Here is an 18,330-nt window from a genome sequence, read left to right as displayed (position 1 = left end):
GTCATCTCATTGACTTGTCTCTGCCGTGTAATCCTCTCTTCTTCCTCTTTCCAGTTTTGCAAGAGCTGTTACCTGAGCATTGTGGAGTATCCAGAACAGTGTTGACGTTTAACCTTTGTTTTTTGTGGCACCAAAGTCTGCGCTTATGTAAGAGGGCGCATTGTGTAACCGATCCAATAAAATCTGCAGAAGCTGCACAGCGTTGTATTTGCATATCTAGATGAGCGCAGAGTGTGTACACTGGTGTGTCAGTCTGTTATTACTTCTAATGTATTATTTATGATAGTACTTTAATTTCAGTTTATGTATCCGTCAACCTTAAATAACCTTTCCTGGTTGTGTATCTGTTATATAACATTGCAGATAATGCATTCAAAAGCCATACATTTAAACCCTCCTGAAGCAGAAGTAGACAAATTAATGTTGAATTCAGCACCTTCTGTTCACTACATCTGACTTTTTATCCTGCTGTACTAAATTTTCCTCTTCTCCCTGAACAATACTGAGATATCAAACACCCACGCCCTTATCTCTCTATCCTCTTCTCTATTATTAATCTTCAAATGATGTTTCTGTTTATTAGGGCTGCTTTGTACAGAGGTGTGGATATCTGATTACATCGGCATGGGCATTTGTCCCAGTTCTGTTCATTTCTTCTGATGTCTATGCGTTTTGTTCTAACTTGTAGGTTACCACCACCAGCGACTGCCAGCGCATGTTGAGTTTTCAGGAAATGTGCTGTTTTAAAAATTACATATTTCTCTCCAGTGCCAAAATCTCGAGTTGATGCCTAACTTTATTTTCAAGCCTTTCATTGCCAATGCAAGAACATGCATCCTGGCCCTTTTTAAATGTCTGCCTGGCTTTTGTATTTAAAGTGATACTAAACAAAGATGTGTTAATTGCCATACATCATTCACTTAAATCCTACAGTATATAGTTAGGGCTCTTTCACACGGGCGATCCGATCAGATCCGCCTGTCAGTTTTTTAGGAGGATCTGATCGGATCTTCCATGCAGCTCTATGGGTCAGCGATCTCCGCTGACACCCGCTGCCATCCGTGTCCGATCCTGTCCGTGAAATCTGGACGGATGGAAACCCTATTTTTCCATCCGTTCAGGGATCGGATGAGAGCGGACAGGCGGTCCGCTCTCATCCCATCCCCCATAGAGGGCAGCGGGGGCTGAGACACCTCCCTCTCCGCTCTGCAAGCGGAGACGGAGCTGTCATCCGCCCGCTCAGCGGGGATCGCGGATTGATCCCCACTGAGCAACACGGATCCGCCTACGTAGGCGGACCGTGTGAAAGGGCCCTTACATAGAAAAAAAGACACAAGTTCATCTGGCTTAACCAATAAAAAAAACAAAAAACAGTAAAGAAAACCCAACCATAGAATCCCATATACATAATCCTAAACCCACAGTTGATCCAGAGGAAGGCGAAAAACCCCAGAAAAGCATGATCCAATTTGCTACAGCAGGGGAAAAGTATTTTGAAAAAGTATTCACACCCTTTGAAATTTTCCTCATTCTAAATTTTGCACATTTTGTCATGTTACAACTAAAAACATAACAGGATTTTATGTGATAAACCGACACAAAGTGGCACATAATTGTGAAGTAGAAGTAAAAATGATAAAATGGTTTTCAAATTCTTTTACAAATGTCTGAAAAGTGTGGTGTGTATATGTATTCAGCCCCCTTTTAGGGTCCTTTCACACAGGCTTCTCGATAAGGTCCGCCTGTCCGTTTTTCAGGCAGACCTAATCGGATGCTCCATGCACCCCTATGGAGCAGTGAATGTCAGAAGTGACATGTCCGCTGACACCTGCTGCTATCCGATCCTTTCCATGAAATCCAAACAGCTGGAAACCCTATTTTGCATCCGTCTGGAGTCCCTTTTCATCCTATCTCCCATAATGGAGAGCGGGGATCTGACAGGTCCATCTCAGCACAGTAAGCAGGGAAGGACCTGTCATCCGCCTGCTCAGCAGGTATCGGCGGATCGATCCCTGCTGAGCAAAATGGAGTCTGCTAGGCGGGAAAGCTCATGTGAAAGGACCCTTAGGGCTCTTTCACACAGGCGGACCGTTCAGATCCGCCTGTCCGTTTTTTTGGCGGATCTGAACGGTCCCCCCATGCATCCCTATGAGGCATCCGATGTCAGCGGAGACATGTCCGCTGACATCCGATCCGTCAAATCTGGACGGATGGAAACCCTATTTTCCATCCGTCCAGCAGATCGGATGAGAACGGACCGATGGTCCGTTCCCATCCGATTCCCCCCATAGAGATGCATGAGGAACTGACAGCTGTGTCTCCGCACACAGTGCGGAGACACAGCTGTCATCCTCCTGCTCAGCGGGGGATCGGCGGATTGATCCCCCGCTGAGAAAAACGGACTCCGTCCGACAGACGGAGTATGTGAAAGGGGCCTTATTCTGATACCCCTAAACTAAAATCTAGTGGAACTATTTGCTTTCAGAAGTCACCTAATTAGTAAATAGAGTCCACCTGTGTAGCTCAGTATAAATACAGCTGTTCCATGAAGAGGTTTGTTAGAGAACCTTAGTGGACAAACAGCATCCATTATCTGAAAATGGAAAGAGTATGGCACAACTACAAACCTACCAAGACATGGCCGTCCACCTAAACTGACAGGCCGGGCAAGGAGAGCATTAATCAGAGAAGCAGCCAAGAGGCCCCTGGTAACTCTGGAGGAGCTGCCGTCAAGGTCTTACCTTACCTTGCCTTGCCTTTCCTTTTTGCAGCCATCTTGAACATGCGCTGACTGCTGTCTTTTATAGACTGATTTGCTTCATCAATTCCTGCTGCTTCCTGGACGTCGCTTAGTGAGGAGGTTGCATACAGGGTATATATATCACCTGTTGGCTTGCAGTACTTTGTGCGCGTGTTTGTGCTTCAAGGTGCATCTCTGCTTGCTATCTTCTGTTTTCCGTGTTCCTCTGTGTGTGACTTGGCTTTGGCTGGCGACCTTCCTGGCTCTCGATTCCCATTGGCTGACGACTTTCCTGTGACTACGCTTCCATCTAATCCCTATCGGTTCCTCCGCTCCCAAATCCAAACTCGCTCACCTCATGGTGGGGTGATCCTGAGGACCGCGACCTGGTGCTAACTAGCAGTGAAGTCCATCTCCACCCTCAGGAGCTCTGTTGAATGCAGGTTAGCGCTTAGACTCCGCACCTCAGGTTAGCCTGTGCCTTCCACCAGGGTGACCCCTTTATACGTTAGGCTCAGGTACGGTAGGCGTGAAAGTGACCCCTTTACACGTTAGGCTCTGCTACTGGAAGCGTGACATTTGCAGAGATCCACAGCTGAGGTGGGAGAATCTGTCCACAGGACAACTATTTGTCGTGCACTCCACAAATCTGGCCTTTATGGAAGAGTGGCAAGAAGAAAGCCATTGTTGAAAAAAAAGCCATAAAAAGTCCCCTTTGCCGTTTGCGAGAAGCCATGTGGGGGACACAGAAAACATATGGAAGAAGGTACTCTGGTCAGATGAGACCAAAATTTAACTTTTTGGTCTAAAAGCAAAACGCTATGTGTGGCGGGAAATTAACACTGCACGTCACCCTGAACCCACCATCCCCACTGTGAAATATGGTGGTGGCAATGATATGTAGTGGGGATGCTATTCTTCAGCAGGAACAGGGAAGCTAGTGAGAGTTGATTGGAATATGGATGGAGCCAAATACAGGGAAATCTTAGAAGAAAACCTGGGAGTCTGCAAAAGACTTGAGACTGGGGCGGAGGTTCACCTTCCAGCAGGACAACGACCCTAAACATACAGCCTGAGCTACAATGGAATGGTTTAGGTCAGGCATGTCCAACCTGCGGCCCGGGGGCCGCATGCGGCCCAGAACCGCAGGCAATGCGGCCCACTGCCCCCTGACAACTTTTTTTTTTTTTTTTTTGCTGGGAAGGGAGGAAGTCAAGTCGGGGGCACGGCCACAGAGGCAGCCTCGGAGGGGATCATCCACTAGTTGTATTAAATTAGTGCTGGGGGGGGGGCAGCGTTTTATTACTTAATTTACCTTCACTATAGTATATATTTTATATGCGGCCCAAGAAAATTTCTCTACACTCAATGTGGCCCAGAGAAGTCAAAAGGTTGGACACCCATGGTTTAGGTCAAAGCATACTCATGGGCTAGAATGACCCAAAGTCCAGACCTTATATTTATATATATATATATATATATATATATATATATATATAAAGGAGGTGGGGGTGTATTCCTTGAGAAAAAAAAAAAATTAAATGTATATTATAATGAGGTGTGTGTATATGTGTATATATATATATATATATATATATATATATATATGTGTGTGTGTGTATATATATATATATATATATATATATATATATATATATATATATATATATATATATATATATTTTAAGTTTACATTTTCTGACTGCACATAACTCTATCTTTTGCATTACATTTGTTTGAAGCAAAGAGTGTTATGGCTTATTTTATTGCCATCTTGTTTGATGGCCTAATGTTCAGATGTTGTAAATCTTAAAAATAGAAAAGATTTTGAGAATTGTGAGGGAATCGTGATCTTCATTCTAATCCAAAAAATCGTGATTCAAATTTTTGCCAGAATCGTGCAGCTCTTGTGTGTGTGTGTGTGTGTGTGTGTGTGTTTTTTTTTTTTTTTTTTTGCAGAGACCCTAGATAATAAAATGGCGATCGTTGCAATCTTTTATGTCGCACTGTATTTGCGCAGAAGTGTTTCAAAAGCAGTTTTTGGGGAAAAAATATACTTTTGTGAATTAAAAAAAAAAAAAACTAAACTGTAAAGTTAGCCACATTTTTTTGTGTAATGTAAAAGATGATCTTGCGCCGAGAATCGTTATCTTTATTCTAGGCAAAAAAAATTGTGATTCTCATTTTATCCAGAATCGTGCCGCTCTACCAGTGGCTATCTAGGACTGTAGACACAGAGGTCACAAATTCACACATAACCTACTGAATAGTCTTTGCTAAATAAAAGGCGGCTGGTTTTGCTTTGGACAGGAGTCTGATTATGTCAGTGCTTTGCGTGATTAATCCTCCCATTAATCTGACAAGAGAGTAGCATCTTCTCACTCACTGAGCCAATGAAATGACCATATACTGAGAAAGTACTTGGATTCGCAGTTCAGAAAGCCCTAACATGAAAGCCTTATTGTATTGCAACAGTCCTTACTGAAACGTTAACATGGACTTGAACTTGGACTTGCTTTGTTATAGGCAAAATCTAAAAATGATTGTTGCGCGTAAGCAGTACCCTAAAATATATACCGTTCGTGTTGCATACGTCCAGGAAAACAGCATTGCACATCCTGCACTGAATAGCTTTATATCTGCAATTGGAGTTTATCTAAGACACTGGGGGGGCATTAACAAACATTTTTAATCTCGGCTTGTCATTGTCCATAGCAACCACTCAGCTTCTCTTTCATTTTTTTCTCCACACAGCTTAGAAAATTAAAATTGAAAGGTTTAATGGCTGCGTGCCAGTTGAGACCAACGTTGTCTCAGAAAGTTTTTATTCTCCCCACTGTCTCTGAAAACTAGTCTCACAATATATTTGAAATGCCCCTTCGGTCTTGTTTACACAAGGGGATGTTAAAACAGGCAGTTGAGCAATGGTTTCACCCTACAAGTTCTCCGAATTGCAGCCGTGCCAAGTGAGCGACACCCTGTGGTTGCTATGCAGCAGGGCAGCTGCTCTGCAGGGGACCCAGAAGACTGTGGTGACCACCACAGTGAATCTCTGCTTCTACAACAGTCCCAGAGGTATGGCATTTGCATACTTGCATAGGTCCAAGCTTGACCAATGTAACTATGCAATACAAACCTTACATGGATTTCAGCTTTAAAGTGATACTAAAACTTTTTTTTTTTATGAAATAATAAACATGGTATACTTACCTGCTCTGTGCAATGGTTTTGCACAGAGCAGCCCCGATCCTCTTTTTCGGGGGTCCCCACCGCCGCTCCTGGCCCCTCCATTAGCAAGTGCCCCCATGAAAAACCACTTTCTATGTAAACATTTGGGTGGGCTCACTCCCGAACCACTAAGAGAAATAACACCGCTCAGGCGAGTCAAAGTCCGTGATTCAAGGTGGGTGCTGAACCTGGGCTCGCCACCAGGAGAAGCATGAAAGTAGAAAATGGTCCCACACCACCACGGAACCCAATAAAGAAAAGTTCTTTACTTACATAAGTGGTACAAGGTACAGCAGGGTAGGACAGTAGACGCGTTTCACACGACTGCTACGTGCTTGTTCACTAACCACGCCATGTCTCAGCCCTGCTCACCGATCCCTTGTCACAGAATTTGATTGAGAGCAGCGGGAGCCATGTGAGAAGAGAGAGTCGCTGCTTTAATGTACGATGCTAGTTGTAGATGGGGCTCAGGTAAGTATAAGAGGGGGGCTGGTGTATTAGGGGAAAAAACCTTCAGCCTTTACAACCACTTTAAGAGCGTTAAAACATTGACTGGTGTGCTGTATTTAAGTGCTTAGAACTGCTGTAATAACACTTTAATTTCACCAAGTTTTTCCTAAATCCTCTTTCAGAACAGCATATAATAAAAGTGAGGCTTTGCCCACCTAAAATAGGAAACCTATCATCCATAATCAATAAAAAGAGCATAGTGCCTTAAGCTGGCCACACATTATACAATTTTCTTATTCAAATTCCGTTAAGATTTACCTTCAACTATGTAGTGCAAGGGCCTGCCTGATTGTATATAAATTGAAAGTGTTTAGGTTTGACCTCATATTATATGGTTTTAGTAAATCTAAAGGAAACTTTGTATAATGTATGGCAAGCCTTAGTGCTGGTTCACACAAAACTTTCGGGGCGACCTGTGAAGTCGCGTGCACCGCAACTTCGGCACGACTTGCACGGACTTCATAAAATGTCTATGCAAGTCGCTCCAGGTCGCCCTGAAGTAGTACAGGACCCTTTTTCTAAGTCGGAGCGACTTGTGTCCCTCCTATTAGAACCGTTCCTGTACTACACTATGGGACGCGACGGTGCGTGACTTGTCAGGCTGACTAAGTCGCCTGACAAGTCGTACCAGTGTGAATGGAGACTTAAGCCCCGTACACACGTACCGAATGTCGGCCGAACGATCGGCCGTCTTTTGTCCGGTGCTGTCCTGTCGGTTGAAAAGTGCTAAAGACTGCACACGAATTTTGTCGGCCAACAACAGCCGACTGCAGAAGTGATGTCATGTGATGGTTAACTTTCCGTGTGTTTTTTCTTTTCTGAGCATGCCCAGTCTTGCTTATCTGCTGTTTGTCGGCCAAATTCTGTACTGACTGGCGAACAATCGACCGTTCTGGTGACGGCCAACAAAAATTTTATAGCCTGCACACCCGATTCTGTTCGGCCGAAAACTCGCAGTCGTTTGTCGGAAGCATCATACTAACAAGCCGACAATCGGCCGATCGTTCGGCGGCCGAATATTTACGGCCAACAATCGCTACGTGTGTACGGGCCTTAAGTCTCCCCAGTATTGTTTCTTCTGGCCTAACAGGAACATCAAAATGTTTTTTCTTGTTTTCCCTCAGGCCTTCATGCTAGTTGCAGGGGGCTTCTAGTATGTTTCCCCCATATAATTTCAGGGACAGTCGATTTTGGAGGGGTTGCATATTTGGTCTGGGTTTGCATACTTGGTCTTTTTTTGGCTCGCTTTAATTGTTGATCCTTCCCTCCCCATCATCTTCTTGGGTTTCCCCAAGGTCTCTTCTGTGCCTGAGGAGAAGAAATTATCTTTGTAGATGCAGAGGATTTATAGTGGAGCTTGCCGTTACTCGTGTTTGGTTAGACTCCGAATCTTCCCCTGTATCTTCTCAGTAGTTGTGGAGTAGAGGGGCACCCTTGGGGCCTGCTGAGCCCCTGACGTATGTTGTTGATTGTAGTGAGTTGTTGTGCACTGATGTCCGCTGAATCAGGTCCATGCACCTTCTCCCTGGGTATCTGAGCTTGGAGCAGAGATTTCGGAAAATCCCTTACTACTTTTAGATGGGCAACTCCTTATTGTGTTTTTTTATTTTTTTGGATTTAAATTATTTTGGCAAGCTTGTAGTTTCTGGCATCCATTATTACTTTCACAAAGGTGACGTCTAAATGTGTTTTTTTTTTTTTTATTTTGGCTCCAGTTTTAACTTTCCTGTATTCCATTCTAAACACCCTAACCTTTTCTTTCCCTTTTACCCACTTAGGCTTCCATGAAGTCTGCCTCTCTGTATCTGAATGTCAGCTCCTTCGTATTGTTCTGAGAAGTCGTAGTGACGGCGCCGGCGGTGCCATGAGGGTTGTGCCGGAGAAGAATGCGGTCCGGATCCTTTCGGGCCGAGAGAGGGGAACACAGGCGCAGGGTGCCCAGCGTCTCTTACAGTGCCTGGTGGAGGATAAAACTCGGTTCATGAAATGGGAAGGCAAGGTGAGGGTTCTTATAAACTTGTGTCCTATTTTTGCACAAAGCTGTATTTTTGCTTGTCTGCCTCATGTCTTTCTCCACTGTTACTAAAGCCACTCGTAGCCATAAATTACAGGGCAAAGCAAAAGGGGTCTTCTATGCTACCATTCCAAGTGCCTCCTTTTCACTACCCTGCCACCCAGTTTGCACCTGTAGCTTGTGGTCATGGTCTAGACTAGATTTTTCTGGTCCTGTTAGCTGTTTTTTTGGTTACATACTTGGATTATGGCTCCTGTGCCTCCTGACTACATTGGATTTTCTATGTGATATATTAAACATTGAAAGTGTTTAGTTGAGTTTACTTTCTCGTCTATTGTGGGACACAGGAAGTCTTTAGGCTCCGTTCACATGTGAGCGTATGGATCGCGGGCAGAACCGCCACGGTTCCGCCCGCGATCCGGAGATTTATGCAAATCGCGGGACGCCTAGCGTTGCCCGTTGATTTGCAATAGCCCCCCAAACGCCAAGCGATGTTGCCGCGATTTCCGCCTGCCGAATCGCGGCAACATCGCGCAAACAAAATCGCGGGACGCAATGCGCTCCAAAAAAGTACAAGAGCTTCTTTGGAGCGTATTGCGTCCCGCGATTTTGTTTGCGCGATGTTGCCGCGATTCGGCAGGCGGAAATCGCGGCAACATCGCTCGACGTTTGGGGGGCTATTGCAAATCAACGGGCAACGCTAGGCGTCCCGCGATTTGCATAAATCTCCGGATCGCGGGCGGAACCGCGGCGGTTCTGCCCGCGATCCATACGCTCACATGTGAACGGAGCCTTAAAGTGATAATAAAGGCAATATTTTTTTTAAAATAACAAACATTTATACTTACCTGCTTTGTGAAGTGCTTCTGCACAGAGCAGCCCAAATCCTCCTCTTCTTGGGTCTCCTGTTGGCGCTCCTAGCCCCTCCCTCCTGCCCAGCAGGTGTGATCCCAAGCCGCTGCTCTGTGTGTCGATTCACACAAACAGCCGTGGCTTGGCCCTGCCCCCCCCTCTTTCTTCATTGGTTTGCTGGCTGTGATTGACAGCAGCGGAAGCCAATGGCTGCCACTACTGTCTCTGCCAATGAGGAGGGGAGACCCAGCAGAGCTGAGGCTCCTATAGTTATATAGTTAGTGAGGTTGAAAAAAGAAACCAGTCCATCCAGTTCAGCCTTGTGTGTGTGTGTGTGTGCTGTTAACTGTACATTTGTATACCCCTGTATTTTGTGGTCTTTAAGCTGCCCATCTAATAGTTTTTTGAAACTATTGATGCTCCCTGCTGGTACCACTGCTTGTGGAAGAGAATTCCACATCCTTAACTGGTCTAACAGTAAAGAACCCCTTTTGGTGAGTGGCCCTGTGTCTTATTGAATACTTTCTTTGAAAAGTTTGTTCCCTATGCTAAGACCATCAGTACGGTATTTGTACATTGATCCCATATCCCCTCCCAAGCGTCTCTTCTCCAGAGAGAATGCACAGTGCTGGAGAAAGATCAGGCTCAGGTAAGTTTTTAGAATGCAGGAAAGTAAAAAGTTATGTGCCTTTAGAACCACTTTAAGCTTCTGGTTATATTGCCACTTAAAAGGGGATTGGACACTGGCTAACAAACTGTAGGCTAACCAGAATAACCCTCTCCCTCTCCCAGCATACCTCAGTTTTTTGCCAGTGTCCAAGCAGGATGGATGAAGTTTGTATTGTCATCCACCCACCTCAATCAGTGGAAGCCTTGTATTTATTAAAAAATGCAAAGCCACCTGTAAATGGCTGGCCAGCATGACTGAATTTTGTTCCAGGAGCGGGACTTGAAGTCTCCGTAATGCTGCCGAAGCACAGCACTGTATCCTATGTGTTGCTGAGGCTACTTGCAGTTCATGCGCTCATGCAGGGCCAACAGCCGCGGCATGAATTTGTTAAAGAAATTGTTCATTTGAACCAGCTTGGTCCAAACACGCTATTTAGAGGTCATCAAACATTGAGTTGGGCTTTAAAAACAAGGACTGTTGCCATGCTTGTATCTCTCACTTATGGAACATGTAGAAAAGTTTGGCCAAACCTTGTATGGATATAATTCTCTTCTTTTGGGTTGCAGAATCACATTTAGGAATGTACTTACCTGATAACAGGCTATTGCTCACTATTAGGTGATGGGGGGAGCCTCACCATGTTGGAGAAGGATCTTGGCAATATTGTCGGAATCCACTTGACCGTCCAAATTGATAGCTGGCTCCAGCTTTCAACCTGCGACTGATAGCTATAATCAGCTGTGCCTACCTCCTCCTCAACCTGTGCCCACAATGAGGCCCATGCTGTATACTTTACAAATATTTATGGGCCAAAATGTCAGTTTTATAAATTAAATTTTATCCCATCCCCCTTTCTAAATTTGTGCCCCCTCAGAGTCCCCCCTTAAAGCGATATTAAACCCAAAAGCAAACTTTTATTTTATTACAAAGTTATTTTTTTTTTTTAAGCTTTCTTTCCTTTTAGCCAGTAAGTCTGTTTTTCAGCAGAACTAACCAATCTGCAGATGTTGCAGTTAGAGGGTTGAGACAAGCCATTCACCATTGACAGAAGTGCTTCCAATGATCCGCTTTTATTTATGTAAATCCTTTATCACAAAAAGGAGAAAAAAAAGCTGTTGCTGTAACTACTTAAAATGTGTTCGTTGTAGTTCAGCTTCAATCTGTTAGCGTATCTAAACCTGCTAGTATTTCTAAAACCCTCCCCCCCCCCCCCCCCTGACTGACAGTGCTGCTTTTAAAAGGTGTCCCTATTGCTCCTTCATCCAGAGTGAAGGCAATCTAATACCAAAAGTGTTACTGGTTGGATCAGGTGGAAACAGAGGGGAGAAAGCCCTAAAAAAAGATAACGAAAACAGTCGCCACATATAAGGATTAGTAAGCTGCAGTATGATAAATTTTGGGGTTTAATACTGCTGTAAATCTGTGCCCCCCCCCCCCCCCTTCAAAGTCCCACCTTTAGAAACGCAGTGCAGATATGTTCCAGATGCATTTTTGCATGCACGTTTTTGATGTGTTTTGATGCTTTCCAGTGCATTTGTTTCCTTTTTTTTTTTCTTCACCTTAAATGGGGACATGTGCATTCCAGTGCATTTTTATAGCGTTTTACCGTTTTTCCAGTACAGTTCATTGCAGAAAAAATGCAGCATGTTCTACTTTTTTTCTGGAACTAGAATTCACTGAAACTGACCGCACTGGTGTGAACTATGCCATTAGAAACCATAAAACCTACTATCCATGCGTTTGATGCAGAAAAATAACGCATTGGAGTCCATGTGGTGCGAACCGGCCCTTAATATTTGTCGCTTCCCCCTTTAAATCTGTGCCCCCCCTCAGTTTCCCTTATATTCCCTGTATTATTCCACTGTAAATACACCACGCCTGTGGTTGTGGTGCAGTAGCGTGGAAGCACAGCAGGTTTGCAAAGAAGCCGGTCCCTGGTTGCTAGGAAACCGACATTCCTAGTAACCGATAGCACAGTGCGGTGGAGGTGGGTGATGGGGGCCCTTGCTGCTGCTGCAGACCAGATAAAATGTCCTAGTGGGCCAGATGTCTGCAGGCCATACCTTGGAGACCCTTGTTGTAGAAGATAGAATGGCGTGACTTGTACAGTAAGTAGAGAACAGTGAGGGGGTGTCACAGGTTGGAGAAAGCTGTCCGGTAGTAAAAGCCATGAGCGGGTCAGTGCAGTTCTCAGCAGGTGACCGGTCAGTTACATTGGTCACAGCAGAAATTAAAGCGGAGTTCCGGCCTCAAAATCAAAAAAATTGATTTTGGGCCATCCGCTTGCTAAGGGCCACCTGAAAAAGAAATGGATGCTCCCAATTTTTTTTTTTTTCTTGTCACTTACCTTGATATTGAAGAAAATATACTCCCCTTCCTTCCACTTCCTCCCTCAGCGGCCACGGCCCGCGCCGTCACTTCTGGCTTGCGATGACTCCTGGCAGCTGAACGTCATCGCTCCTAGGAATCAATGCGCCTCCACCGGCCCCGCTCGTCACTTCCGGTGCAGGTGCGGCATTCCCTGCTAAACAGCTTCTGGGCAAGCCGCGCTTGCACTGGAAGTGATGAGCGGGGCCGGTGCAGTGCATTGTGGGACCCTGACGTCACTGAAGAGGCCGCTGAAGAGGACGCGCTTGCTTCGACTGCCCACACCTGAGATGGCAGCGCTGGAGAAGAACTTGTCAAGGTAAGTATTTCTTCTTACAGGTAAGTGCGACCTGGGACAGTTCAGAGGCTATCCATTGTGGAATGTACTAGCCCTGACTGTCCCGGGGGTATTTTTATCTATATTTGACCCCTGAGGCCGGAACTCCGCTTTAAGCTTGTAGTTTTAAAGCCAGAAGAGCAGCTTGGCAGCCAGGCACCCTGCATTCTCAGGATTAAGTCTGCTATGGCAGCAGGAAGTTTTTTTTTTTCTCTAAAAGAATTCTTTGAAAGTTTACGAGCTTTTTAATTTATTTTTTTAATATATATACAATGTCCCAATTGTGTATTTATAACAGTAGGCTCATCAGCTATTCTGGCAACATGAATGCCTAACTGTCAACTATTCCTGGGTGCATTTGAGGTAACTAATTTGCATTTTAATTTAACAAATACACACCTAGCAGCATTTCCTTAATTGGAACTGAAGTAATAACTTGCATATGAACATCGTGCCTACAGTCTGAGAGAGAAGTGTAGCATGGGGAGCCATAGAAATGCCACTGATCTATATAATACTAGATCTCCAAAAATTAAACTCCTACAGGTTCAAATAATTGTAAAAGTGCAAGTGCATATAGTTTCACAATTGCATATATGCATATAAAACACAGATACTAATCAGCTATAACATGTATCTATGACCACCCACCTAGTATTGAGTAGGTTCACCCATCGAGGCATGGACACCACTAGACCTCTGTAGGTATGCTGTGGTAACTGGCATCAAGCCATCAGTAGCAGATCCTTTTAAAGGGAAACTCCACCTTCATGGGGGAAAAAGAGCAAATAGTCATATTTTAGTTAGTGGTTGTAAACCCTATTTATGAAATTTGATCTAAGCACATACAGTATCTCACAAAAGTGAGTACACCCCTCACATTTTTGTAAATATGTTTATTATATCTTTCTCTAATCGTCTTCCAGGGCAGCATCTGAGAGATAGGCTCCTCCCACCTGAAACAGGAATCACAGTAGTCCACCATTATAAAAATGTCAGTCCACACCAGTGTGCCTCAGTTTGATTGTGTTTCCTCTGGATCCACAGGAGCTGCAGACGTTTATTTTTTTCTCCAGTCTCTGTGCTAATTGCGGGGGACTCCCTGGCCAGCCTCCCATTCAGCTCAGTGGGCTTTGGGTTGTGCAGGTCAGGGGCTGCATCTCAGGGCAAGCTGGCCCCTGCCTGAGGTTTCCCTCCTACTAAGGGGTTTGCAACCACCCCCCCAGCTGCACTAAATGTCGATGGCATTCCCCCCCAAAAGACCACTGCACCTGGAGTCAAGCCAGCTGTTCAGTCACCGCCATCTTAAGGGCTTCGGCTGACCACAAGCTGCCCCTCCGCCGGACAGCCTCATCACAGAACAGCCCATCCTCGCTGCTGGAGGAGCAAGATGGCGGCAGGTGGAATTTCCAGAGCCCCACTAAACTTCCAGTGCGCACTTCCGGTCTGCAGCTATCTTGGTGAAGGCAGAAGCCCCGGAGTTGGATGACAGAGCGGGGCACTTCCGCCGCCTTATTTCCGGGCAAAAAGAAAAAAACGGGGGGGGGGGGGGGGCAGATGGACTCTTTTTCCCTAAAGAAACACACCAGGAAAGCAGATGGCAGTGCAGGTATGTCAACCAGTCGACCAACCTGCATAGGGTCAGCTGGAGGTGGGGCTGGAGCTGCAGCAGGAAGCAGTTAAAAAGCCCCTATGCAGGTTTTTTTTTTTGCTAAGGCTGACAATTGTCGGATGCTTCTCCAAGGTAAGCCAGAGCACTCTGGGGTTTCCTCTGTCTTTACCTCACTACAAACTGTTACTTGTTTTCTGGCCTCTCCCTCCTGCCGAGCAAGCAGCTTACGATGGGGGCACCTGAACAGGCTCGCTCTCATGCCATTGCTCTGCATGTCCATTCATACACAGAGCCATGACTCAGGCCTGCCCCCTCTCTCTTCTCAGTACCTCCCTGGCTGCTGTTTCAGCCAACGAGGAGGGAGAGTCCCCGGAGAGCCGAGGCTCCTGTGCAGATCGCTGGATCGCGATGGGGCTCAGGTAGGTATTTAGGGGGGCTGCTGCACAGAGGTTTACAGAGGTTCATGCATAGAATGCATGAAGGTAAAAAACCTTGAGCCTTTAGAAGCACTTTAACATATGAACTTTAAAATCAGCAAAATGTTCACTTGCTGCCTAATATTTCCCACCCACTTTCTGGGGCCATTGTAAATATTCATTATTCATTCAATGATTTACTTTTTGACCTGACCCCAGTAGTAATTAAAATTTATCTGCAGAACATTGAAGCTACGTGTAGGAATCAGAGTTGGCATTTGGGTTAAGTATACCTTCTCATGATTTTAAAGTGGTTGTAAACCCTTACCTTCTCCCTAGTGAAGTGACTGGCCTCGGGTGATACACAGAGGTGAAACAAATACTCCCACATAAGTTTTACCTGTTTATCTGCAGGAATTCTGTACATCCTTGTAAAACTCAGAGATAAAAAGGATTTTCTCTTTCATTCATTGACGGACACAGCTCCTGATCTTTTTAACCATTAGGTTATACTGCCCCCTACAGGAGTAGGACACTAGGCAGAAAAAAAAAGTATGGCTATGCCTATGAGCAGTCCCAGGGGGTATACTCCTTCTCTCTGCTATAGGTTTGTTACAAGCAGTGTTTTTTTTCTACCTAGCCAGGATTAAAGACCTAGTTCCTTGCTAGGTTCTCTGGTCCTGGCAAATTTTTTCTTTTTTTTTTTTTCCCTGTGAGATCTACAATCAACTGCCGGACTGGGCGACGGGCTGGATAATCTAGATCCAGTGGCACCCTAGTCTGGCAAGAGAGCACGCACAGACCTTAGCTCCACGCTAGGTCGTCCGCGACATAGCCTCACCGGACTAAGGCTGACCTGTCCTTAAACGCCTCGCGAGGTCGCATACAACCGAGTCTCGGCCTGAGTCAGAGCGTTCCTCCCGCTCATTTCGAGGGGTTCTGTCTCCATGGGATGGCCAGATCCCCGGATTCCCTTTCCCATCAGGCACCCCCCTTCATCTGTCCCCTCATTCTACCCCCCTCCCTTTCACTTATGCTGGGGCTGTGTGGGTGGTCTGGTCCACCTCCTGGGGTGGGGGCAGAGGACGCTATGCTGGTGATTCGGGGGGTGCGCCGCCGGTGACTGGACGATCGGCTGTGCGGTGGGGGCTCCTGCCAGGGCCACCCTCCTGCCTGGGCCTGTCCCTGGGAGCCTCGTGGTGCCACCATTTTGTTGTAGCCTTGTGCTACCATGCACATAGCCTGTTATTGACAGCCTCAGCTTTGTTCCCGTCACCTTTTTAGGTCTTGCTAGAAAACTTGTCAGAAGTGACTCGTGCAGATAGAAAGGGAATGAGACGGCAGAAAGGAAATGACACTTCATGCTTTGGAGAGAGGCAAGTAAACACTATAGAAATATGCTTTGCTCAGATTTCATGTCTGAGGTTTACAACCACTTTAAAATAAAGTCCTCATATCTGAATGATTCAGTGTCAGCAGTCCTAAATACTTATTTTAATACAACACTCCACTTTGGTTCAGTGCCTTTAAGCAGATATTTAAGATGAAATGTGCTTTTCCAAGATAATTGTATGCCTAACATCCCTTTAGCTGTGCATGCGCTGATGATCTCAGTGAACCAATAGCAAGCTAGTATAAGATGCATGTTGAAAGATAGACAGGAAAGCAGTCATTCCATGTATCTCCTGTTCGGAACGCACCCTGTTTTGCGTCTGTCGATGATTGAAAGCTAAAGCATGTATAATGTTTGTTCTGTTTAGTTTAGGCATAACCAACACATGTTTCTTTAGTTTGGATAAATAAGGGATGGGTAAGGGGAAAAAAAAAGTAATGCTTTTATGTCTGCAAAGGCTGGTACTTGCAAAGCATATCCCTCTATAGTGTGTACTTGTCTCAATCCAGAGCACACCCGTGTCATTTCGGTCTACTGCTCCCCTCCCCTGCTATCAGCATGAATCAATTCTGACACCAAGAGAAGAAAGGTGACAGGGGAGGGAACTCTAGCTGATTGACAACCTCAGCTCTGTTCCTGTTTGCTGTTTGAAGGGGGGTGTCTCTTCCTTCCAATCAACTGTCAGAGCTTTCTTTACTGAGCTCAACTTCAGCTCTCTGCCCCTTTTTTTTTTTTTAACAGCTCAGACAAACTTTATACATTTTTGATTTTGAATGGCCGTAGAGTAGAGAGGGCTGCAGATAAACCGGGATGTACTATGTAGGAGGATTTGTTTAATCTCTGTGTATCACCTGAGGATGGTCACTTCACTGTGTATATGGAAGAGTTTACAACCACTTGGAGTGGATTCACCACTGTCACCTAGACAAAAAGTGAATAGGACATTTTACAGTTGCCACAAGCACAAGAGGTGGGAAATCTTCTAATGGTGGTGCTTTCAGACATCTGTCTCTGAGGAAAACTCCTACTTTGTAGAGATTTCCACTCCCTTCCTGGGAAAATTTTCAAGACTGAAAGTGAAGAGATCCAATGGGAAAATATCCGTAACTGAAACGTTTTTTAAGTACTTTTCTTCTACTATTATTGGTTGGGTGTGTGATGCTGTTATCAAGCTCTGTCTTATCTGTAGTGGTCAATCATATATTCTTCCTGCTATGTCTCAAAGCTTGAAGGCAAAACTTTTTTTAGTTTTGGATAGAGTGTAGAGGGATGAGAACTGTCAATTTTGAATGCTGTCTGTGCCTCTGTTAGGGAGATTCACCCTCTTGATTTGTCCTGTTTACCTTCATTGAAAGTGAAAGCAAAAGAAAATCCCAAACTTTGGGTTGTCTCAAAAGTGATAGAGGAGAAATTTTCCAACAGTAACACTAGTTATGGTGACCTAAGGGCCCCAAGAATTTCCTAAATTTGCAGGGATTTTTATCTCACCTACTGTTTGGCTATAGGGCAGCAAGTAAAGGGAAATCTCTGCAATGGGACACGAATAGTGGGAAAAAAAAAAAAATCTGACAAGGCGTGGAAAACTTCTGTACTTCGCTTTGAGGCAGTCAAAAACCGTATGAACAATGTCATGGTGAATGAAAGGTTGACGGCTATCCTCTCGGAAAACATGGCAAATTTCTTCAAGTCTGGCAACCGTGGGTTGCATATATCCAACATTCTGGGTTTCATAGTACGCTTCTCTCGATCTAGCACTTTTCTGAGGCACGCCCGTGGACTCGTCTCCTTTTTCCTTCCCCCTTTTTTCCTTCCCCCCCTTTTTTCCTTCCCCCCCCCTTTTTTCCTTCCCCCCTTTTTTCCTTCCCCCCTTTTTTCCTTCCCCCCTTTTTTCCTTCCCCCCCTTTTTCCTTCCCCCCTTTTTCCTTCCCCCCCTTTTTTCCTTCCCCCCCTTTTTTCCTTCCTCCCCCTTTTTTCCTCCCCCCCCCTTTTTTCCTTCCCCCCCTTTTTTCCTTCCCCCTTTTTTCCTTCCCCCTTTTTTCCTTCCCCCCCTTTTTTCCTTCCCCCTTTTTTCCTTCCCCCTTTTTTCCTTCCCCCCCTTTTTCCTTCCCCCCCTTTTTTCCTTCCCCCCCCCCTTTTTCCTTCCCCCCCCCCTTTTTCCTTCCCCCCCCCCTTTTTCCTTCCCCCCCCCCCT

General features: G+C 45.4%; 1 protein-coding gene across 3 annotated transcripts in view; it reads left to right on the top strand.

Annotated features, from left to right (window-relative positions):
• The window catches only part of AMBRA1 (autophagy and beclin 1 regulator 1), a 226,914-nt gene that overhangs the window by 21,298 nt on the left and 187,286 nt on the right, over positions 1-18,330 (top strand). For all 3 annotated transcript variants that reach the window (XM_082271116.1, XM_082271115.1, XM_082271117.1), the window contains exon 2: positions 8,257-8,477. In XM_082271116.1, the coding sequence (XP_082127242.1) occupies positions 8,343-8,477 (135 nt within the window). In that variant the 5' untranslated portion in view covers positions 8,257-8,342. The remainder of the gene's footprint in view (positions 1-8,256; positions 8,478-18,330) is intronic.

The sequence above is a fragment of the Pelophylax lessonae genome, assembly GCF_965119305.1.
Source record: "Pelophylax lessonae genome assembly, chromosome: 10".
NCBI lineage: Eukaryota > Metazoa > Chordata > Amphibia > Anura > Ranidae > Pelophylax > Pelophylax lessonae.
Note: the sequence above shows the minus strand (reverse complement) of the source record. Positions and strands in the feature narration are given on the sequence as shown.